Source organism: Typopeltis vanoorti, chromosome 5, assembly GCF_054136105.1.
Source record: "Typopeltis vanoorti isolate ZY-2024b chromosome 5, IOZ_Tvanoo_1.0, whole genome shotgun sequence".
In the NCBI taxonomy this organism is placed as follows: domain Eukaryota; kingdom Metazoa; phylum Arthropoda; class Arachnida; order Uropygi; family Thelyphonidae; genus Typopeltis; species Typopeltis vanoorti.
The window spans coordinates 115,382,479-115,400,380 of record NC_143553.1 but is presented as its reverse complement, the minus strand read 5'-3'; the positions used below and the strand labels follow the sequence as shown (position 1 = coordinate 115,400,380).

The following is a 17,902-nucleotide window of genomic DNA, read 5'->3' as shown; positions in this document are numbered from 1 at the left end:
GCAATCTTCTTGGTGCAAGATGATTTCAGGACAGTTGTTGTGGTGGCTAGTTTCCTTTGCATCCTAATATAAGATGTCCTGTTCTGCCTTTATCTTTTGTATTTCTTTTTCATCTTTCTACCTCTGGCATGTATGAGAACAGCTGTGTCTTACTCACAGATGGCACATTTAGGTTTTTTTGCAGAGCAACATTTATTATTAAGATCCTTACTACTACATCAGGCACAGAATCATAGAGCCATGACAAGCAGTTTGGACATAACCACATTTCTAATATTTAAAGCATCACAGTGGATGAGGAATAAAGAGCCTAACAGGAAGCCAGCTGTAAAATACTGCTTTTAATGATGCTGGAGGTTTAGGCATGTCAAAAGCATCTTGTATCCATCACTCCCTGATGCTTAAGTTCTGAACATATCTCCTTATGTGGAACATCAATGAAGTTCTGATATCACATTTCTAGAATAGTTGAGCATTTCATGAGGCTTTACCACAGTTAATATATCATTGACAATACCACTTTAAATTTAAGATTAGTAAATCTAGAGAATTCTGATCAAAATATTCCAGAAATATTTTGAACATAAGCATTCACTACAGTAACCTTGTTTAACAGTAAACGTTATCCTGTTGTTTAACAGACTCAGTGCCGTAACGAGGGCGAGGCGAAAGAGGTACCCGCCACGGGCACAAAACGTAAAAAATAAAAATAAATAAATAGATATAAAAGCCTGCTATTTTACGCCGCTTTAGACATACAAATTCTGCAACACACTGCAACTCATTCTGATGGGGTTAATAGCAAGTATTTAACATATTGCATTTAGTAAAATTTAACTTATTTAAATTTTTCAAACTTTTTGTCATTTTTGGGTTGGGGGTGCTTAGACACTTGCCACAGGCGCTTTATACCCTCGTTACTGTATTGAACAGACTAAGCACACTGTTTGCATTAAAAAACAAGGGCAACAATGTTACAGGACCTGTTTCCTAAGGAAGAAATAGATGCCTAGCATGGAGATATTTGTAAATAGGGTGGTTATGTCAAAACTGACTGAAACTTTTAGAGTGGTATATCTCATTTCTGGATGAACATTTTTTTTTGTTTATTATGTGATAAGGTATTAACTCCTTAAGCAATGTGGCCAATTTTTATGTTGGTAGATAGGAATATCTTGCCATCACTAATTGGTGAAAGTAAGATCTTTTTTTTTTTTTTTTTTGTGTGTGTGTATTGTACTTCATCCAGCATATATGGATCATATATGCAGGATGGAGGAAGATGTGGTTTTTAGACTATTTGTTACAAAAGTTACTGCCTTCATTAAATCAGCCATCAGTTATTTATCCTGTTAGTGGGGTCATAAAAACTGAAAGAGCAGTCAGCCAGGAAGGCAACCATTTTATTATTATAAATGACCTTATCTATGATAATTATCTGCTTTCAAAATAAGAATATTCATTGATGATTTTTAATTTCTATAAAAGCTTCTTTATTCTACTGTTACTGCCTTTGGGAGTTTAGTTCCAATGAAGATATCTACTACTTTAATCATGATTTTTGCCTGTATGGCAGTTCAAGTAATAACCATGTTTTATGTCAAAATGTTTTAGTTTCTAGTCATTTAAATTTTGTAATCATATGAATGGGGAAAAACAAAAGCATCAGTGGAAAGGAAGAGGAAGCCAACAAAATAATTATCATGCTGACATGATCCGTGTTCCTGAGACACACAAAAACAAGTGAGATATTTCTAAATAATAAGATGTTATATTCAAGCAATAGTGATTACAGAGAAGAAAATGAAACAGAGATACACTTTATGAATGGCAGGCAATTTTATGTAAAATATTGGTAGTTTAAAATGGAAACTAGACAACAAGAATTATTGCCTGAATATAACATATTATTTATAAATATCTCGTTTGATTTTGTGTCTCAGGGATCAAGAGATCTAGTCATTAGAAAGAGCAGTTAACATAAAAAAGAAAGAAATGCCAGTTCTTATTATACACAAGTAGAGTAGGATATGATCCTAGACGAAGGGAGAACATTTTGGGAAAATTAACAGAAAGAACAAAGCTAATATTAATGGTAAGTTCCTTATGAATTTCTGTTTAGGACATGGACTAGTCATTACTAATATGATCTTCTGACTTTTTTTTTAAATAAAAACAAAAAACAAACAGTTTTCTGAGAGGCATGCATTTGTCAGATTTAATGTCCAATCTGCTCTGTCTCATTCTTGGCCACAAACCCAATGTTGTATTCGTGTCATGAAGCAAAAGCTTAGTCTACTGAGGATCATCCTTTAATATAATTTACAAAGACTGCAAAATACAAAAGAAGTCTATAGTTTCAATATTAATGATAAGAGCCATAACAACATATTACCATGTTGTAATGTTTTCTTTTGCTTCAGTAGAGAGGTACATATATATTTTTTTAAAGGGAAGCTCTTGCCATTATGTTTTTTTGACAATGAGGAACATATTAGAGGTTAATAGTATGAGCTGTAATGGGTGATGCTATTAATGGCTTCCAAACAGAAGCAGATGAGATCATATCATTCGAGGTACAATTCATGCTATAATTTTGGGATGGTGGGAAAATTTTATATGTTTGCCCTTTTTGATATTTTCTTTATCACTCACCTTTAAAGCATAAGATGATGTTATACTACATACTATGGTGATAATTTTCCTTTGTGCTTCCTGATATGAGATGTTCTGCACTGTTTTGATCTGTTATCTTTTTTCATCTGTTAACACCTTTTGACATACTTGGGAGCAAGTTGGATTTTCTCCCTTACTGTCACAGGCATTTGGAAATTTCTTGTGCAGTCTTTAGTTTCATGATCGTTACTGCACATCTGGCAGAGCCATGACAGGTAACTTGAGTCCTTTAAAATATTTCAAAGGATTGAAGATGTAGACCTCATAGGATAGATTAAATATCCTGCTTTATGGAAGTTTGAGGACGTCAAACAAATACAGTATGGTGCAAAAAAAAAAAAAAAAAACAGTACTGAACTTCGACATCCCCTTCAGTACATGCACTACGAGATATATCATTCAACTGCATGCATATGAAGAGCGTGTGTAGAGTCTCAGTCATTACATTTAGCTGTAGCAATTGTGTGTTGACATTAGAAGAAAAGACATTTATCACTGAGCATTATTTTCATTCATAGAGAGTTGGTAGAACAAATGGTCCAAGCCTATGATATGCTTGTGAGCAGTTTGTTCATTTTCATGAGTGTGCCCCAAGCAAAAGTGTCATCATTGGCTTAATCGAGAGCTTCCAACATACTGGGAGTGTTCTGCCACAATGTAAAGGGCATTCAGGGAGACCACTTACTGTTTTCTGCTGTTGTTTCATTTACAAATGAGAATGACGGACATGTGCTGAAGCAAGTGTTACAGTCTCCGAAACACAGTCAATGCTGAATAACAGTAAAACTTGGGATACTGAGGCGGTCACTAAAGAGAATCCTTAAGGAGTTTGGTGCCTTTTCGTATATTATTCAGGTTGGTCAGTGTTTAACAGTAATGGATTATGCTGCAAGGCGGTGCACGCATGCTGACCAATGCCTACGAAGATCCATCCTTCCTCCATAATACTTAGTTCTCAGACGAAGCACATTTCCATCTAAGTGGTCATGTAAACAGATGAACCTACAGGTTAATTGGTTTCTCTAGACCTGAATTTGTCCAAGAGAAACCTCTTCACAGTGAGAAGGTCACTGCATGGCATAACTGGGCCCTATATCATTGAAGAGGGTGGTATAACCATGACCTTGAATAGCAAACAGAGCATCGAGAATGTGTTGTTTCGTTTATCAAAGATTTGCATAAGATCTGTCATGCAAAAAATATTCCACTCCATGCACAAGTACTCCAACAGAACGGAGCAACCTGTCACATATCATGTGGTTCTAGAGCCTATTTATCAGAACACCTCCCCAGAAGACTCATTTTGAGGTTCACAGAATTCCCATAATCCTTCGTGTTCTCCAGATCTCATATCATTTGATGCCTTCATTTGGAGTATGCTGAAGAAATGGGTATTCCACCATGACCTACCTTCAAACCTTGATGAACTAAGGGATAAAAGTACATATGTCCAGCTGATGTCCCAACCACTGTTGTCCAAGATGACAGAGAACCTTTGCATGTGCTACGAAAACTGTCTTGAAAGATAAGGTGTCCATTTCGAGCATGTAATCTACCATCGTTAATTGCTTTATTTGACCAAGATTCCACCAATAGTCGTGGGTGTATGCATCATATGTGTAAACATATATTTCTTTGTTAATAAACCCATTTATTCCATAACATATATTGTTGTAGTTATTCAATACTGTTTTTTCTTTTTTTTTGGTGCCATACTGTATAAGGCCAATATTCCTGGTGGCCACCAAGATAAATGTGGATTCATTTCATGGTGTCGTTCCTTCATCCATCAGGTCCAAATAAATCTTGCCTGAAACAATTGTGAGTCACACTCAGCTGCTACTTAATACTGAATAGTTTAAGATTTTATTTGGGAGAGGGATTACTATAATTGGTATTCCCCAGAAGATGTTGCACCAAGGATATCACCTGAACAGAGATTCTTTATAGATGTAGGTATCTTGCCAACCTTTCTGGATAAAGAATGGTGACATTTTGCCATTAGATTCACCTGATGAATAAATGATTTAGAATGATAGTATATTACTACATGTTATATGTTTTTGATGTTTTCTATTTCTTGTTCTTATCATATTTCTGTGGTTTTTTTCCTCTGCAAGAATTCTCTAAGCATGCTTAAAGAATTCTGGTAGCTCTGGTAAATTTAAGAGTGAAGGATTTGTATATACAGCAAAAGAGCTCCCCACTCATCATGAAACAACACATGAGAATGCACTAAATGTGCCTAGAAGCAGGTGCCATGGCTATTTCAGATAGTTATAGCATCCACTGTCCATGTCCCCCAGACCATGGGAAAAGAGACTCACTGCCATGTCAGTGACTCTTATAGGTGAGCAGATTGATCCTGGGTGGACTGCCCGAGACCATGCATCTTGCTGAAAGGATTAAAGCAGTAAATGAACAGCACAAGGTTCTACTTTTTGGATGTCCATGGGTCACAATGAATTTCAAATATGTTATCAGATACCAGTAATGTGGTCTGAAGAAGAAAGTAAAAAAAAGACTCAGGAAAAGAAGAAAAGAACAGAGGAAGAGAGAGAATGAAAAAAGGATCAGTGCCATTACTGGGTCACCAAGAGCTGGGTTCCCCACATGGAGGGAAAAGACAAGGCAAATTTGAAATCTGCAATACATTACAGCTGTGAATGGGCCAGGTCAGTTAAACTCTGCTGTACAAACAAACCAAATGTATCTTTTTTTCATGCCACTTCAGAGTACAGCTTGTCTTACTTACAGAAACTGATATTAGCCCAAGTCATTCAGCCACATTAAATCATCAAATAAGCTACTAAAATAAGTGTTTTTTTTTTTTTTTTTTTTTTTTTTTTTTTTTTTTTTTTACCTTGGTTGCAAAGTAAATTATATTTGTCAAGAAATTATATTTTTGTCTAATCCTTTATCCAAGTGTAAACGATCAAGTCTAATAATAAGGTGATACCTCTGTTTACTACTTGTATATGGAAAATATATGCCTTCTACATTGATTCAACCTTGGTATCTCTTCTTAGGTGTGTGGCTCCTACTACTGAGACCACAAAGGTTGAAACTGGTCTGGTTAGTAGCTCTTCCTATAATGTTTGTTTTGCATTATGGAATACTGAGGCAACCGATGGAAACCCAACAGTTTCTGTGTGCAAGTGGCTTAGCTGAGAGGATACTTCACATGCAGGTTATGTTTGCTTACACTTCAGTCAAGAATTAAACAATAAAATTATTTGTGAAATATAATTTAATAGCATACAGTAAAATATTCAAATCCTTAAAAATACAAAATAAAGATAGGAAAAATTTACCTGTAGCCACGTTCCTCGTAAACAAATTCTGGACCCTTAGAATAGGACTATGTGTCACCTTAGTATCTTCTCTGCCAGTCATTAAGTTAGTGTTATGGAATTTTAAAATATATTTGTCATCTTGCTTCTGTAATAGCACTAAAATATCTTCTAAAAGAACTACATGTATTTCTATTGTTTTTTGTTTATTTAGCCTCCATGTAAGTGGACCATCATACAGTAACCGATGTTTTGTAAGGTCTAAATTCTGAAATTGAAAACAAACTAAGCTGCAGTAAAAGCGTTTACATTTTTTTTAACCATTATTAAATACTTTACACTAAAAATGTGATAAAAATAAGCTGAAACATTTTAGTCAGTGAACCAAATTTAATTATATATTTCTTAGTATAATAATTATTATAGTAGAAAAGCTAAATTTTACTTCAGAATAATCTTAAGAGTACATGGTTCAACTTGGTAAAAATACATGAAAAACAAAACGAGTTCTCCCTCTAGCTTTCATCTATGCTGGTGTATTAATGACAATTGTTGTTGGGAACACTTACTAGATTATTACCAGGGGGAAAAAATGCTAAAGTAATTTAAAGTGAGGGATTGTAGCTGATTGAGAATTCAGTAAAATGTGACCCCATTTTAGGGGATGCTATATTTTCAGACCAAAGTTTAAAAGTTACAAGAAATCACATGATACTTTATAGCACAAAAAAATGCCACTAATAACTTAGTGCCAATTCCCTTATGTGCATGCTATCATATAACAGAGCAGATATTAAAGGTAAATAATTTTTGTTTTCTAATAAAGTAACTGCAACTTTGTAACAATATACCTATCTGCAGTACTAAAATTATAGGTTAACTACCTTAAATGGGATATATATAGAAACAAGTTTAGAATAAATTTCATCATGCAAGTATTTTTCTGTAATTCATGGGAATGAAATCCTCATTGTCATCCCTGTATGAACTGAGGTTTGTTATGAGGATAACTGGGGTGGGGGAGAAAGAGACAAACTTATGCAAGTGTCAAGGTTTTGAGTCTGCACTTGTTAAATGGATAATGAATATCTAATGTAATTTCTAGCCAAGTATTCAAAAAGTTTGCCTTATATAAGTAATAAATTTTTTAAGGGAATATGTATTAGATATATTTATAGATACTTATATAGTCTATACATGTAGAAATAATATAGAATTTTATTCAAAAAATATATTTCATCCAACATAACATGGACACCATCAGGGAGAAAGACTGTTAACTACATTCAAAACATGAAACATAAGAATGAATCACAAAACGTGATTACTAGCTCGTATCTTAATCACAGCTAAGTTGACGGGCTATCATTACAGTGGCATGAATTCTGTGGTTATTTTGTCTCAGATGTGGTGTTGAAAATTCCAGTTTGGAAAGGGAAAAACTCTATCCCCCTCCCTCCAAATTATCAGTCTCATACAAGTGGATTCAGGTGAAGGTTGGAAAAGAAGAAACCTATTGATATAATAAAATTTTTAAATAATGGCTTCACACATGTAAGAAAACACTACATATAATTTATTACTCCTATACATTTTGCTCAATATGTTATGAGCTTCTTTCAGGGAGAAGGCAAAAGAACTGATAACATCTAAATTCTGAATACAAGATGCTACACCACAACAGGTTCATATTTGATTGTTTATTTTTTAAATCGTGTGAAGCCCTACGTAACCATTTAATCTTAATCAGAACAGACTATATGTCTATCTCTAAGTTTAGGTAATTAATTGCTGTTATGTGATTATATTTTTTTTTATTAATTAATAAATTATACATCTTTTCTCACATTTCAGAACTCGAATAGTGTTTCCACCTACTGTACACCTGTGACCGAGATGTAATGTTATACACATGCTGAATGGCTCGTTCTTGTATTCAGAATTTAAATGCTGTTAGTTCTTCTGCCTTATCCCTGAAAAAATCACATGACATATTGAGCAAAATATACAGAAGTAATAAATTATATTTAGTTTTCTCTTATATTTATGAAGCCATTATTTAAAAATTATATTATGTCTAATGCGGATGTCTCTATTAAACTTCTAGAACTGTACTGATATTGTTTTTGAAAAGTAGCTGGATGTTGTATTTGCTGGACAACGCTTCAGAAGAAAACCAGTTTCCAAAGGACTGAGAGGGATGAAATAAATGAGGAAGAGAAGTACATTTGGTGTATTTGCAATTGAACTGAAAAGGGAATTGGTATTGCTGCTAATCTTGTTTTAAACAGGCCTAACAGAAAGCAGAGGAATGATGGCTGCCAGTTCAGTGGAGCAATGACCATGAAAGTACCTGTAGAAAAGGCAATGTTGAAAGCATGCATCTGTGAGAAAGTGTTGAAGTGAGTTGATGAGGGGAGGGATGATCTATCAGCTGAATTAGTCTTTCTCTAAACAACATTGAGAAATTTTAGGGATGTTTTGGGTGTGACATTCAAAACAAAGGATGGATAAATTTGGGATATGTATAGATTTAATAGCTGGATGGATGAAAAGTAGTGTTTCAAGTGGAAAATAATGCCTAATTAAAGATGGAAGTAAAATGTCAGTCCAAGGAGAAAATCTGATACATTCTGGTGATTTGTGCATTAATGAAGGTAGGGATAGGTGAGTTAGGGTCTTTTTTGAAGAAAAAGAGAAGTCAACAATTTGGAAGCATTGAAGATCAGCATTTAAGTTCCCCCCCCCCTTTCTTTTATGTAACTTCCACCCATTAAAGTTGCAAACCTACATATAGTATGCTTGTACTGTTGACTGGCTAAGGATTTATTTTTCTCTTTTTATTATTTATTTATTTTAAAATTATTTTTAACATACTTGGAAACCCTACTTTAGAGACCAAGTATGAAACTTTTTCAAGTAGCTTTAGACCTCCAATAAGTAGGATGTGATACCACATTGAAAGATATAATTCACAACTGTCCATGTCCACATCCTGATTCAAACCTCCCAGCCTATTAGTTGGACACCAGATACACTAATGACTTAGCTAACCTAGTAAGCAAAGAGGATGGAGATGATAATGAGGATGGGACATCTGAGCATGCCATGGTTCATCAAATGAGCAAAATGAATGAAGTGTACTATCACTAATAAAAATCTGCTTTGGCAGAGAAGCTCAGAGAGGGAGCCATCCATCCATTATGAAACACAGTGAACAAGCAAAAAAGCCTGGTACACAATTACAGAGGATTGTAGGTAGATCAAAAGTATGAAAAATTCATTAAACAGGCCTGCCCTGCTTATTGAAGGCCTGAAATGGCTTGAAAAAAGTTCCATGTTTTGTCTCTAAAGCAAGGATTCCAGACTATGTAAAACTAAATTAAAAAATTACAAAACAATATAAAACTGATAAAAATAGAAAAAAAAAAAAAACTTAGCCTACCTATAGTACAAATGTACTATAGGTTTAATAATAATCTTTCATGGGTGAGAACAACATTAAAAAAAAAATGTGGACATTGAAGGTGGACTCTGGTTGTTATGGCTGTAATTTAGGATTATGCAAAAAACAGGAGGAGTAGTTGAAATCAGACATCTAGACCAGTAAATGATGCTATATGCTATTTATGTTTGTGATACAGATTTTATTAAAATGGATGTAAAAGTGATTTTTTTAAAAGGGATTTTAATGTATTTTGGTTATCATTTTTGCTGAAATTATTTTGTTTTACTTGAACCAAAGATCAATTCACTCAGGTAGTTTAAAAAAAGAACCTAGAAAAAGTTTCTCTAGTTAGTGTCTAGGACTATGTAATTTTTTTCCTTCTGGCAGTTGAGGGTTTTGGAAGCACTACAAGTGTTACCACAAGCTTCACAGACAACTGGTTTTTTCCTCTCCTGCATACTCACATCATCATCATACTCATTAAAATTAATTCACAATAACTTACATTTCCTGATTTACACTCACACGTAGACCTACACATTTTACCATGTAGGCATTCGGAACCGAAATCATATGGAATAAGTTGGTTACTCCTTATTCCTGGAGGTATCCTATGTCTGTAGAAGCGTGTGTTCAAGGGATCAGTTTGCGGGAGGAAAAACCCCAGATAAATTGGGGAGAAAACCCTGCGGTCCACGCCCAAGACCAGCTAACTTGGCTATGCCTGAGAAAGATCCTAAGCTCCTCATGTCAGCGATGGGAATCAAATGCAGGACACTCCTTCCCAGGTATATAATTGCAGAGTGCGTAACCACTCGTCTAACCACATGGACAACTTACATTTATGGATATAAAAAACAAATCACTGCATGTTGTGAAACTGGCTGTTGAACTATAGATAGTTATGATGACTAATCATTATAACTCTACATCAAAAAAACAACAGTAGATTTAAACATGGAAAATGTTTTATTTATTTTTTTAAAACCACATTTTTATACTTTATGGTGCACGTTGTTGAGAGGCTGAATCCTAATGTAATGAGTTGGAGAATCCTGAGTGGTTTGGGAGTTAGCTGGTTTTGTAAAAGTTCGGAAGAGTAAATTGCTTCTTTCAGGATCTTTTAATTTGTACAAAGTGGAGCATAAATTCTCTAGACTCATTGACTTTTGAGGATGAAGATGTTTTTACTTCCATGAAGTTAACATTTCTTCTATATAGCTTAATGTCATGCCATTTTGTCTTATTTCTTCATTCTTACCTTCTTTGCTGTACCTATCTTTATGTTCTCTCTCTCTGGTAGTATATTACTGTTAATCACTAATCAATTAATTCCTCATCAGCATACACAAGGGTAAGGAATCTTATGTATCCATGTCTAGAGAAATATTTCTATGATCCCCATTGGCAGTTATTCTTATTATTTGCAATAATAAACAGAACATCAACAAGAAAACAAATAAGATTTTTATTAAGCTAGGTGCCTAAGTAATCCTGTGGAAACATTTGTACCCATAGCATAGGAATCTCCCCCCCCCCCAAAAGACCCTTTATATAAGTTTGATTTTAAGCATAAATCAAAGGATCTTTCCAAGACCTGTCTTTTGACAGATTTCCCAATTAGTCGAGCTTTGGCATCGGCAAGTCAGACTTTCCCTCCAGGAAACTACTTGTCAGTGCCACCCTGAAGTTAAAAAATCCCACTATTTTAGACAAAATATATACCTATTAGGATTTAGGACTGCAAAATGGTGGCACTTGTCTGACATAACTTCAGGGTATTTCAGAAAGTGTCAGGGGTAAGGAAGCTCTGCTTTACTCCCTATATGAATAAACGATGTTACATGTTTTTTTTTTTTTTTTTAAATATTTTACTATATTCAAAATCATCGTTTTTGGAGCATAAAATGTGTTATGGCATACAGAAACTAACAACCAAGCAGCAGCAGTAGTAGTAGTTATAAGAAGAAACAATTTAAAACGCAGATAGAACAACAGCAGCTAACATCCTGTTTCAGTCCTGATAATGTTGGTAAAAAGAAGTTCATAAGCATTAGGTTGGAGATGATTTTAAAATGATTATCGCTCAAATTTTTGGTAAATTTGATTCTGGGTATAAAATGATTCTCGAATCCTTAAATATCAGCTTCATCATCCTCTGTTTATTCTGGACTCGCTGCATAACTGTCTTCAAGCTTCCAACACTCAGGGAATCTTCTCTAGAGAAATATTTCTGTGGAATTGCTTATTCAGTATGACCTACTTTACTCTGTATTTTTAGGTATCAAATGAAATAAAATGTTTAGTAATGGTAGAAAATAGCTAAGCTTATTTGGTGATGAGCTACTCTCCTTACCAATCAAAGGCAAATTTACATATAATATAAAATTCAGATTATATTAAAGATAATTAAAAGAAAATACCTGGTAGTGATGATGGAGGCCAGTTTCAGAAGATAAGGATGAGAAGATATTTTTTGAAACTGAACATGAGTCAAAATGTGCAATATGAGAACGGTACTGAGAATGCTCAGTTATGTGAATTTTAGATACATACATTGAATACCCAAAATTGAAACATGAATATAAACAGTAAACCAGGACGATGAATGGAATGAAATATAGATTTAGAATCTAAAATTATGAAACCTAAAAATTTGGACCAGACATGACAGTGAAGTGACTGTTTCGTGGGAAAATATACATCATCAGATGATGCAAGGCAAAAAAAAAAAAAAAAAAAAAAAAAAAAAAAAAAAAAAAAAAAAAAAAATTACTGAGTTTGCCATGTGGTTTAGATAATGTATTAAGAGAAGTTTGACTAGTTAAAGAGGGGAGTTTGGGTGGTTTGAGATTAATGGTGAGTAATGTATTTTATTTAAATGCAGAGAGAGAGAGAGATGGGCCTTTCTGTGTTTATAACATCCTGACTGGTTCTCATTGCTAGAGATTTGGAGCAATGTAATTTGGTTTCACTTTCTTGGAAATCGATGATGGTAACTCTTTCAATTTCAGGGGTGTGTTTGAAATGTATAGCATGCAATGATATTTAAGTAGTGGGATTTTTAATCATGTTATTAGTGTGTTTTTGTTTGCATTTGTTTTTAGTGGAGATGTGAGTATTTTGGTATGCGGATATTGCAATCATAATGTTCCAATATCCAATGTAGCAGGTACTGGCATCCTGATTGGCAATTCAACTTTTAAACAACATTATGCTATAGTAACACATCAGTGTGAGATGTTGCGGTTTTGTGTTTAAGTAAATTTTGCAATTGTGCTTTATTTATAAATAAAATACAATTTATGAATAAATAACAATATAGAAAAAAAAACTGAAAAGGGCATATAAAAAAAAAATTTTAAATCTTAATTAAAAAAAAAAAAAAAAACTGCAATAATATTTTTAGCATTTGTACCAACCATGTTCTTCCCTGAATTTATACTTCTGAGTTTCAAGTTGCACTGACTGTTAAAAATCCTATGCATACACAATGTGGTGCAGTTAATAGAAGCAGCTGATAGAATCTGACTTTCAAATAACTGGGAAGTTCTATGATTTATAAAAAAGAAAGTACACTTTTTAAAGATTTTTTTTTTGTTTCCATGCATGAAATGATAATTTTGTTAATATCCTTAGAATTTAATCATGTTTAATGACCTTTGAACAGAGGAGTGAGGAATGTTTTCAAAATTGTGTTAGACATCATGAAGAGATTCAACATATCTTTCCTTTGGAAGTACAGCTTTTAAAAATTATTTTGCAAACCTACTGCAAGATAATAGAACCAAATCTAATGGTAATGCTTTAGGAGATTTACAGATCAGCTAATAAATAAACTTGCTGCCACTATACTGCCAGGAGGGCTGGGTAGGAGGAAAGGGAGCACAGTAGTATAGTGATGGGGGGGGGGCAATCACTGCCAACACCATGTTTGCAGAAAGGTTGTGTGAAATCCTCCATTTGAATAACTCAGTAGAGAATCTATTACTGCATATTCCATGTCTCTCTTAACTTAAATTTAAACAACTGGGAAAAAATCAACAGAGAGAAATAGATTAATTGTAGATATATTCAACCTCCCAAAGCTTTGCAGATCACTTCACTTAGTTTATTAGGTGAAAGGCATCAAGGTAGCAGAGAAGTTGAGTGAAAATGAATGGTAATTAGATAGCAAAGATTTGTTCCCTTCTTAGGAATGTGTTGAAATCTGTTAATTTTCCAGGCTAATAGACAGATACTGAGTGAAACAGATGAAAATAAAAAAGGCAATATAGAACAGGAGTCAACTATGGAGTACAACCTTTCAAAACAATCACAGAAATGCCATCAGGACTAGGAGACATTTTGATATCCAGTTTGGACAATTTTCTTCTGATCTCTTTCTGGCAAAAAATCATAGGAGTGATTAAAGGTTATGCGTTAGGAACAGTAGGAGACATTTGTCAAGATCATGTATGCAAGAATTAGAAGAAAAGTAAGAAGCTAAGAGACTGACTTTTCTGTGGACAAATCTGCAGTAGAACCATTCAAGTGCAAAAGGGGTGGAAGTACAGTCAAACAAACATTACAGCCAATAGCTCTGGCAAGAAACCAGGAAGCATGACTGACATGTGGATGAGATACAAGTTTCTTACTCTTGGCCCTTTGAAAATCAATTTTGGATTTGTTGATAACTTACTATTACTATTATTATTATTAGCATTAACTATATGAAGATCAACTTTTTGATTGGAAGTTAGCTTCAAGTAGAGCTATGTGGGCAAACTTCGAAATGGACAATGAAACTTATTTGTGCCTATGGACCCACAGAAGGTTAGTTTAAGGAGAAGTAGAAGAATTTTATAAGTCAATAGAGAGGTAACTGACATAAAGAAAATGGAAAAAGTGGTCCTTGTTGGAGATCTAAACAGCAGAGTAGGAAAATCTCATCAGACAAATAGAAATATTTTGAGAAAATTTGGAGAAAAGGACAAAGCTAATCTGATAAGCATCTGCTGTATTTCTTCTCAGGATACAAACTAGTCATTACTAACACTATGCTTCAACATAAAGATCTGCATAAGTTCACATGGAGAGAAGACACAAGAAATAAGAAAAGTCTGATTGACTATGTCATTGTTGATAGTGATATCTTCATGATGGTTCAGGGTGATTATGACAGATACGAGAGAGTGTACAAAGGATTTCAATTTGGAAATGACTATTACTTAGTGCTAAGTAGGATAAAAATGGGTATCACACTGAAAAGAACATTTTGTAAAAAAGTGTTAAAAAAGAATTAAAATTGAACAGTTTTTACAGGTAAACTGTAGACTCAACTACACAAATATAACTGAAGAAAAAATGAAACAGTTGGAAAACAAGAACCAAACCTTGGAGTCTCAGTGGCAAACTGAAGAAAACACTGACTGATTTAGCTAGGATGGACACAGGATGTTAAAGAAGTTATTTCTTGATAAGATGAAAGCATACAGATAGTTTCTTACAAATAAGTTGGCAATGCCCTAGAAGAATGCCTGATTTACGCTCATGTGTAGACCTACACATTTTACCGAGATTTTACTGATAGGCACTAGGAACCAAAATTCTATGGAATAGGTTGGTTACTCCTTATTCTTGGAGGTATCCTATGTCTGAAGAAGATGGAATTGAACATCGGACACTCCTTTCCCAGGCATATGGTTGCAAAGCGCATAGCCACTCGGCTAACAGTAAGGACTCCAAAAAGAATACAGAGAAATATGTAACAAAGTTATGCTATGTGTTAAAGTAGCTAAACAAGTCATGAAAAGACTTTGGTAAGAATATAGATAATATCAGAAAGGTGGCAAAATGTTCAGAAGGCTAGTGAAAAAACTTAGAAATGGAGGAAAGAGTATTGTAAAAGAAATCAAAGGTGATAAAGGTGACGTGAAAACTAATTATAAGTATATCATAGATGTCTGGGGTGATTATTTTAAAAGATTGTTCAATTGGTTAAGAGACACTTAGAGAAGAATAAGGTGGGTTCAAGCCAAGTAGAGGTTGTCAAGATCAGAATTTCACTTTTTGAGAAATAGTTGAGAAATCATTAGAATATGACAGGGATCTGCACTTCAGTTTTGTAGATATGGAACAGGCATTTGACAAGTTGCCAAGAGAAAAACTTTTCAAAATGCTACAATTATAATGGAGAAATGAAGTATTATACAGAACATATAGTCTATATTGAATTTGTAAGGTTGGAATTGAAGGAAAATCTATATGGATTACATTATGAAATTAAGTTGGCATTAAACCTGATATTAAAAATTGGAGTATCAAATAGCTCCTTACTTTATGCAGCTGATGTACTTCTAAACAAATCCAGTGCAAGTCTCCAGGATTCTCTGACTAAACTGAATAACAGCTGTAACAAATTTGGTAAGAAAATCACAATAAAAAAAACTTAAACTATGAAAATAGGCAGGAACATAGAAAAATACAGCTGCATTCTCAATGGAGAACAAGTAAAATACTTCAGCTATTTAGGCAATTTTTTTAGTGAAGACAGCAAATTAAATTTGGAAATAGACAACAGAATAAGCAAAGCTGGTATGGTGGGGAGCCAGTTGAATAAATTTATATGGAATAAGAGAGAAATCAGCTACACCACCAAACTAGCAGTATATAAGATGGTCTTCTAAACCAGTTTTAAGTTATAGATCTGAGGAGTTGGGTTGTAAATAAAGCACTTGATCAATGACTAGAGACCACAGGTGTGAAAGTTCTGAAAAAGGTTACGGGAGTGAACAGATGGCATGAATGACAGAATCATATTAAAAATGAAGATATTAGAAAGGAACTTGACATTGTTAGCATTCAAGAATGTATGAATAGAACTAATCTAAGGTGGTATATGAGAAAAGATTAGCAAAACTGGTGTTTGATGTCAAAATGGCAGACAAGAGACCAACAGGAATACTAAGGTCTAGGTGGATTGATTCAATCACAAGTGCCAATGAAATGTTACAAATGCCTTAGACAAGTGGCAACGAAATGTTAGATATGACAATACTGAAGTGTTCACAAGTAATAGATTAATTTGGTGGGAAATTGTTGATAGGAGATGAATAATAATGTAAAATTAAGCATACAGTGCTGTCATAATAACCTGAACACCCCTTGGGGGTACATATCAGGAAACTGATGATGATATAAAGAAATTTCTGTAAAGGGATTTTTGTTTGTATCTTTTCTTTTGCTTGGACATAAATAGGTATAGAGATATTGCAATCTCGGTAATGTTATATTGAATGATATTTTAAAGACTAAATGGTGGATCTAATGTAATAAGTAAAGCATTTGGGCTGGCAGTTAAACTTGTAAAACACTTTATGGCATAGTAATACATCACTCTGTGTGTTATTATTTTATGTTTTAGTAAATTTTGCAGTTTATTTTTGGTGGTAAAGACAATTTTGTAGTTTAATATTTGAAGATGTGTTTGGTAGATGTTTTGAATATATGGCCATTTTAAGATGATATCAGAATTGATTTTTCATTGTGGGACATTATTTTTGGCCAAAGAAACAGACGATATCTTTAAGGTGTGTGATTTCTTAGTTTATAGCAGTGGGTGAGTATCAGTATTAGCATGCATTAATAAACTGTATTAATATCACAATTGTTTGATCTGCTAAGTTGCATTATCCCCACACTCATTAATGAGTGTGGGGATAATGTCAAGGGCTTTGGGAATATCAACATTTATAAATACATCAGAGGAACAAGAAAAAGCTGACCATATCTTTATTCTTCATAGTCTGGCCAAAATTGCATGGGAGAAGGGAAGAGATCTTTATTACTGTTTTGTAGATTTTAAATAAGCATTTGATTCTGTCAACAGAGGAAAATGTATATTCAAATATTAACAAAGAAAAACATACTTTGAAACATTAAGATTTATATCAAACTCCTATCAGAATACAAGTAGTAATTCAATATAAAAATATCACAATTAAAAATCTTGAAATCAAAAGTAGTATGCAAGGATGCCCACTTTTTCCCATGCCTTTTTAACATTTTCATCCAAGAATTCATAAAAGAAGCATTGTCTGCCACAAAAGGAATAAAAATCTATGAAGACCAATCTCACATATCATATACAATCTCCAATACCAGCTTACAAAATTGCAAGAGACCTGAAGAAACTACAATATGACTATAAATTCATGTAAAACAAAGATAATGAAAATTGGAAGACACCCAGAAGATATAGAAATAACAATCAGGAAACCAAAGGACAAGTTAATGATTTTAATTACCTAATTACCTAGGATCATACTTGACTTCAAATTTCAATGACATAGCAACAGTAAAACACAGACTCGCCACAGCATGGTCAATGATGAATAAACTTAATATTTGGAAAAAACAACAAAATTCCTACAACTCTAAAAATAAAAGTATAAAGGTATAATACTACTAATTGCTCTCTATGGGAGAGAAACTTGGACCTTAA

The 17,902-nt window shown here is 33.7% G+C and overlaps 1 protein-coding gene across 1 annotated transcript in view; it reads right to left on the bottom strand.

Moving 5' to 3' along the window:
- LOC150106740 (rho guanine nucleotide exchange factor 11-like) overlaps positions 1-17,902 on the bottom strand; it is an 837,747-nt gene that overhangs the window by 134,959 nt on the left and 684,886 nt on the right. The window contains exon 32 of the mRNA XM_090393466.1: positions 5,991-6,237. Within this exon, the coding sequence (XP_090249592.1) occupies positions 5,991-6,237 (247 nt within the window). The remainder of the gene's footprint in view (positions 1-5,990; positions 6,238-17,902) is intronic.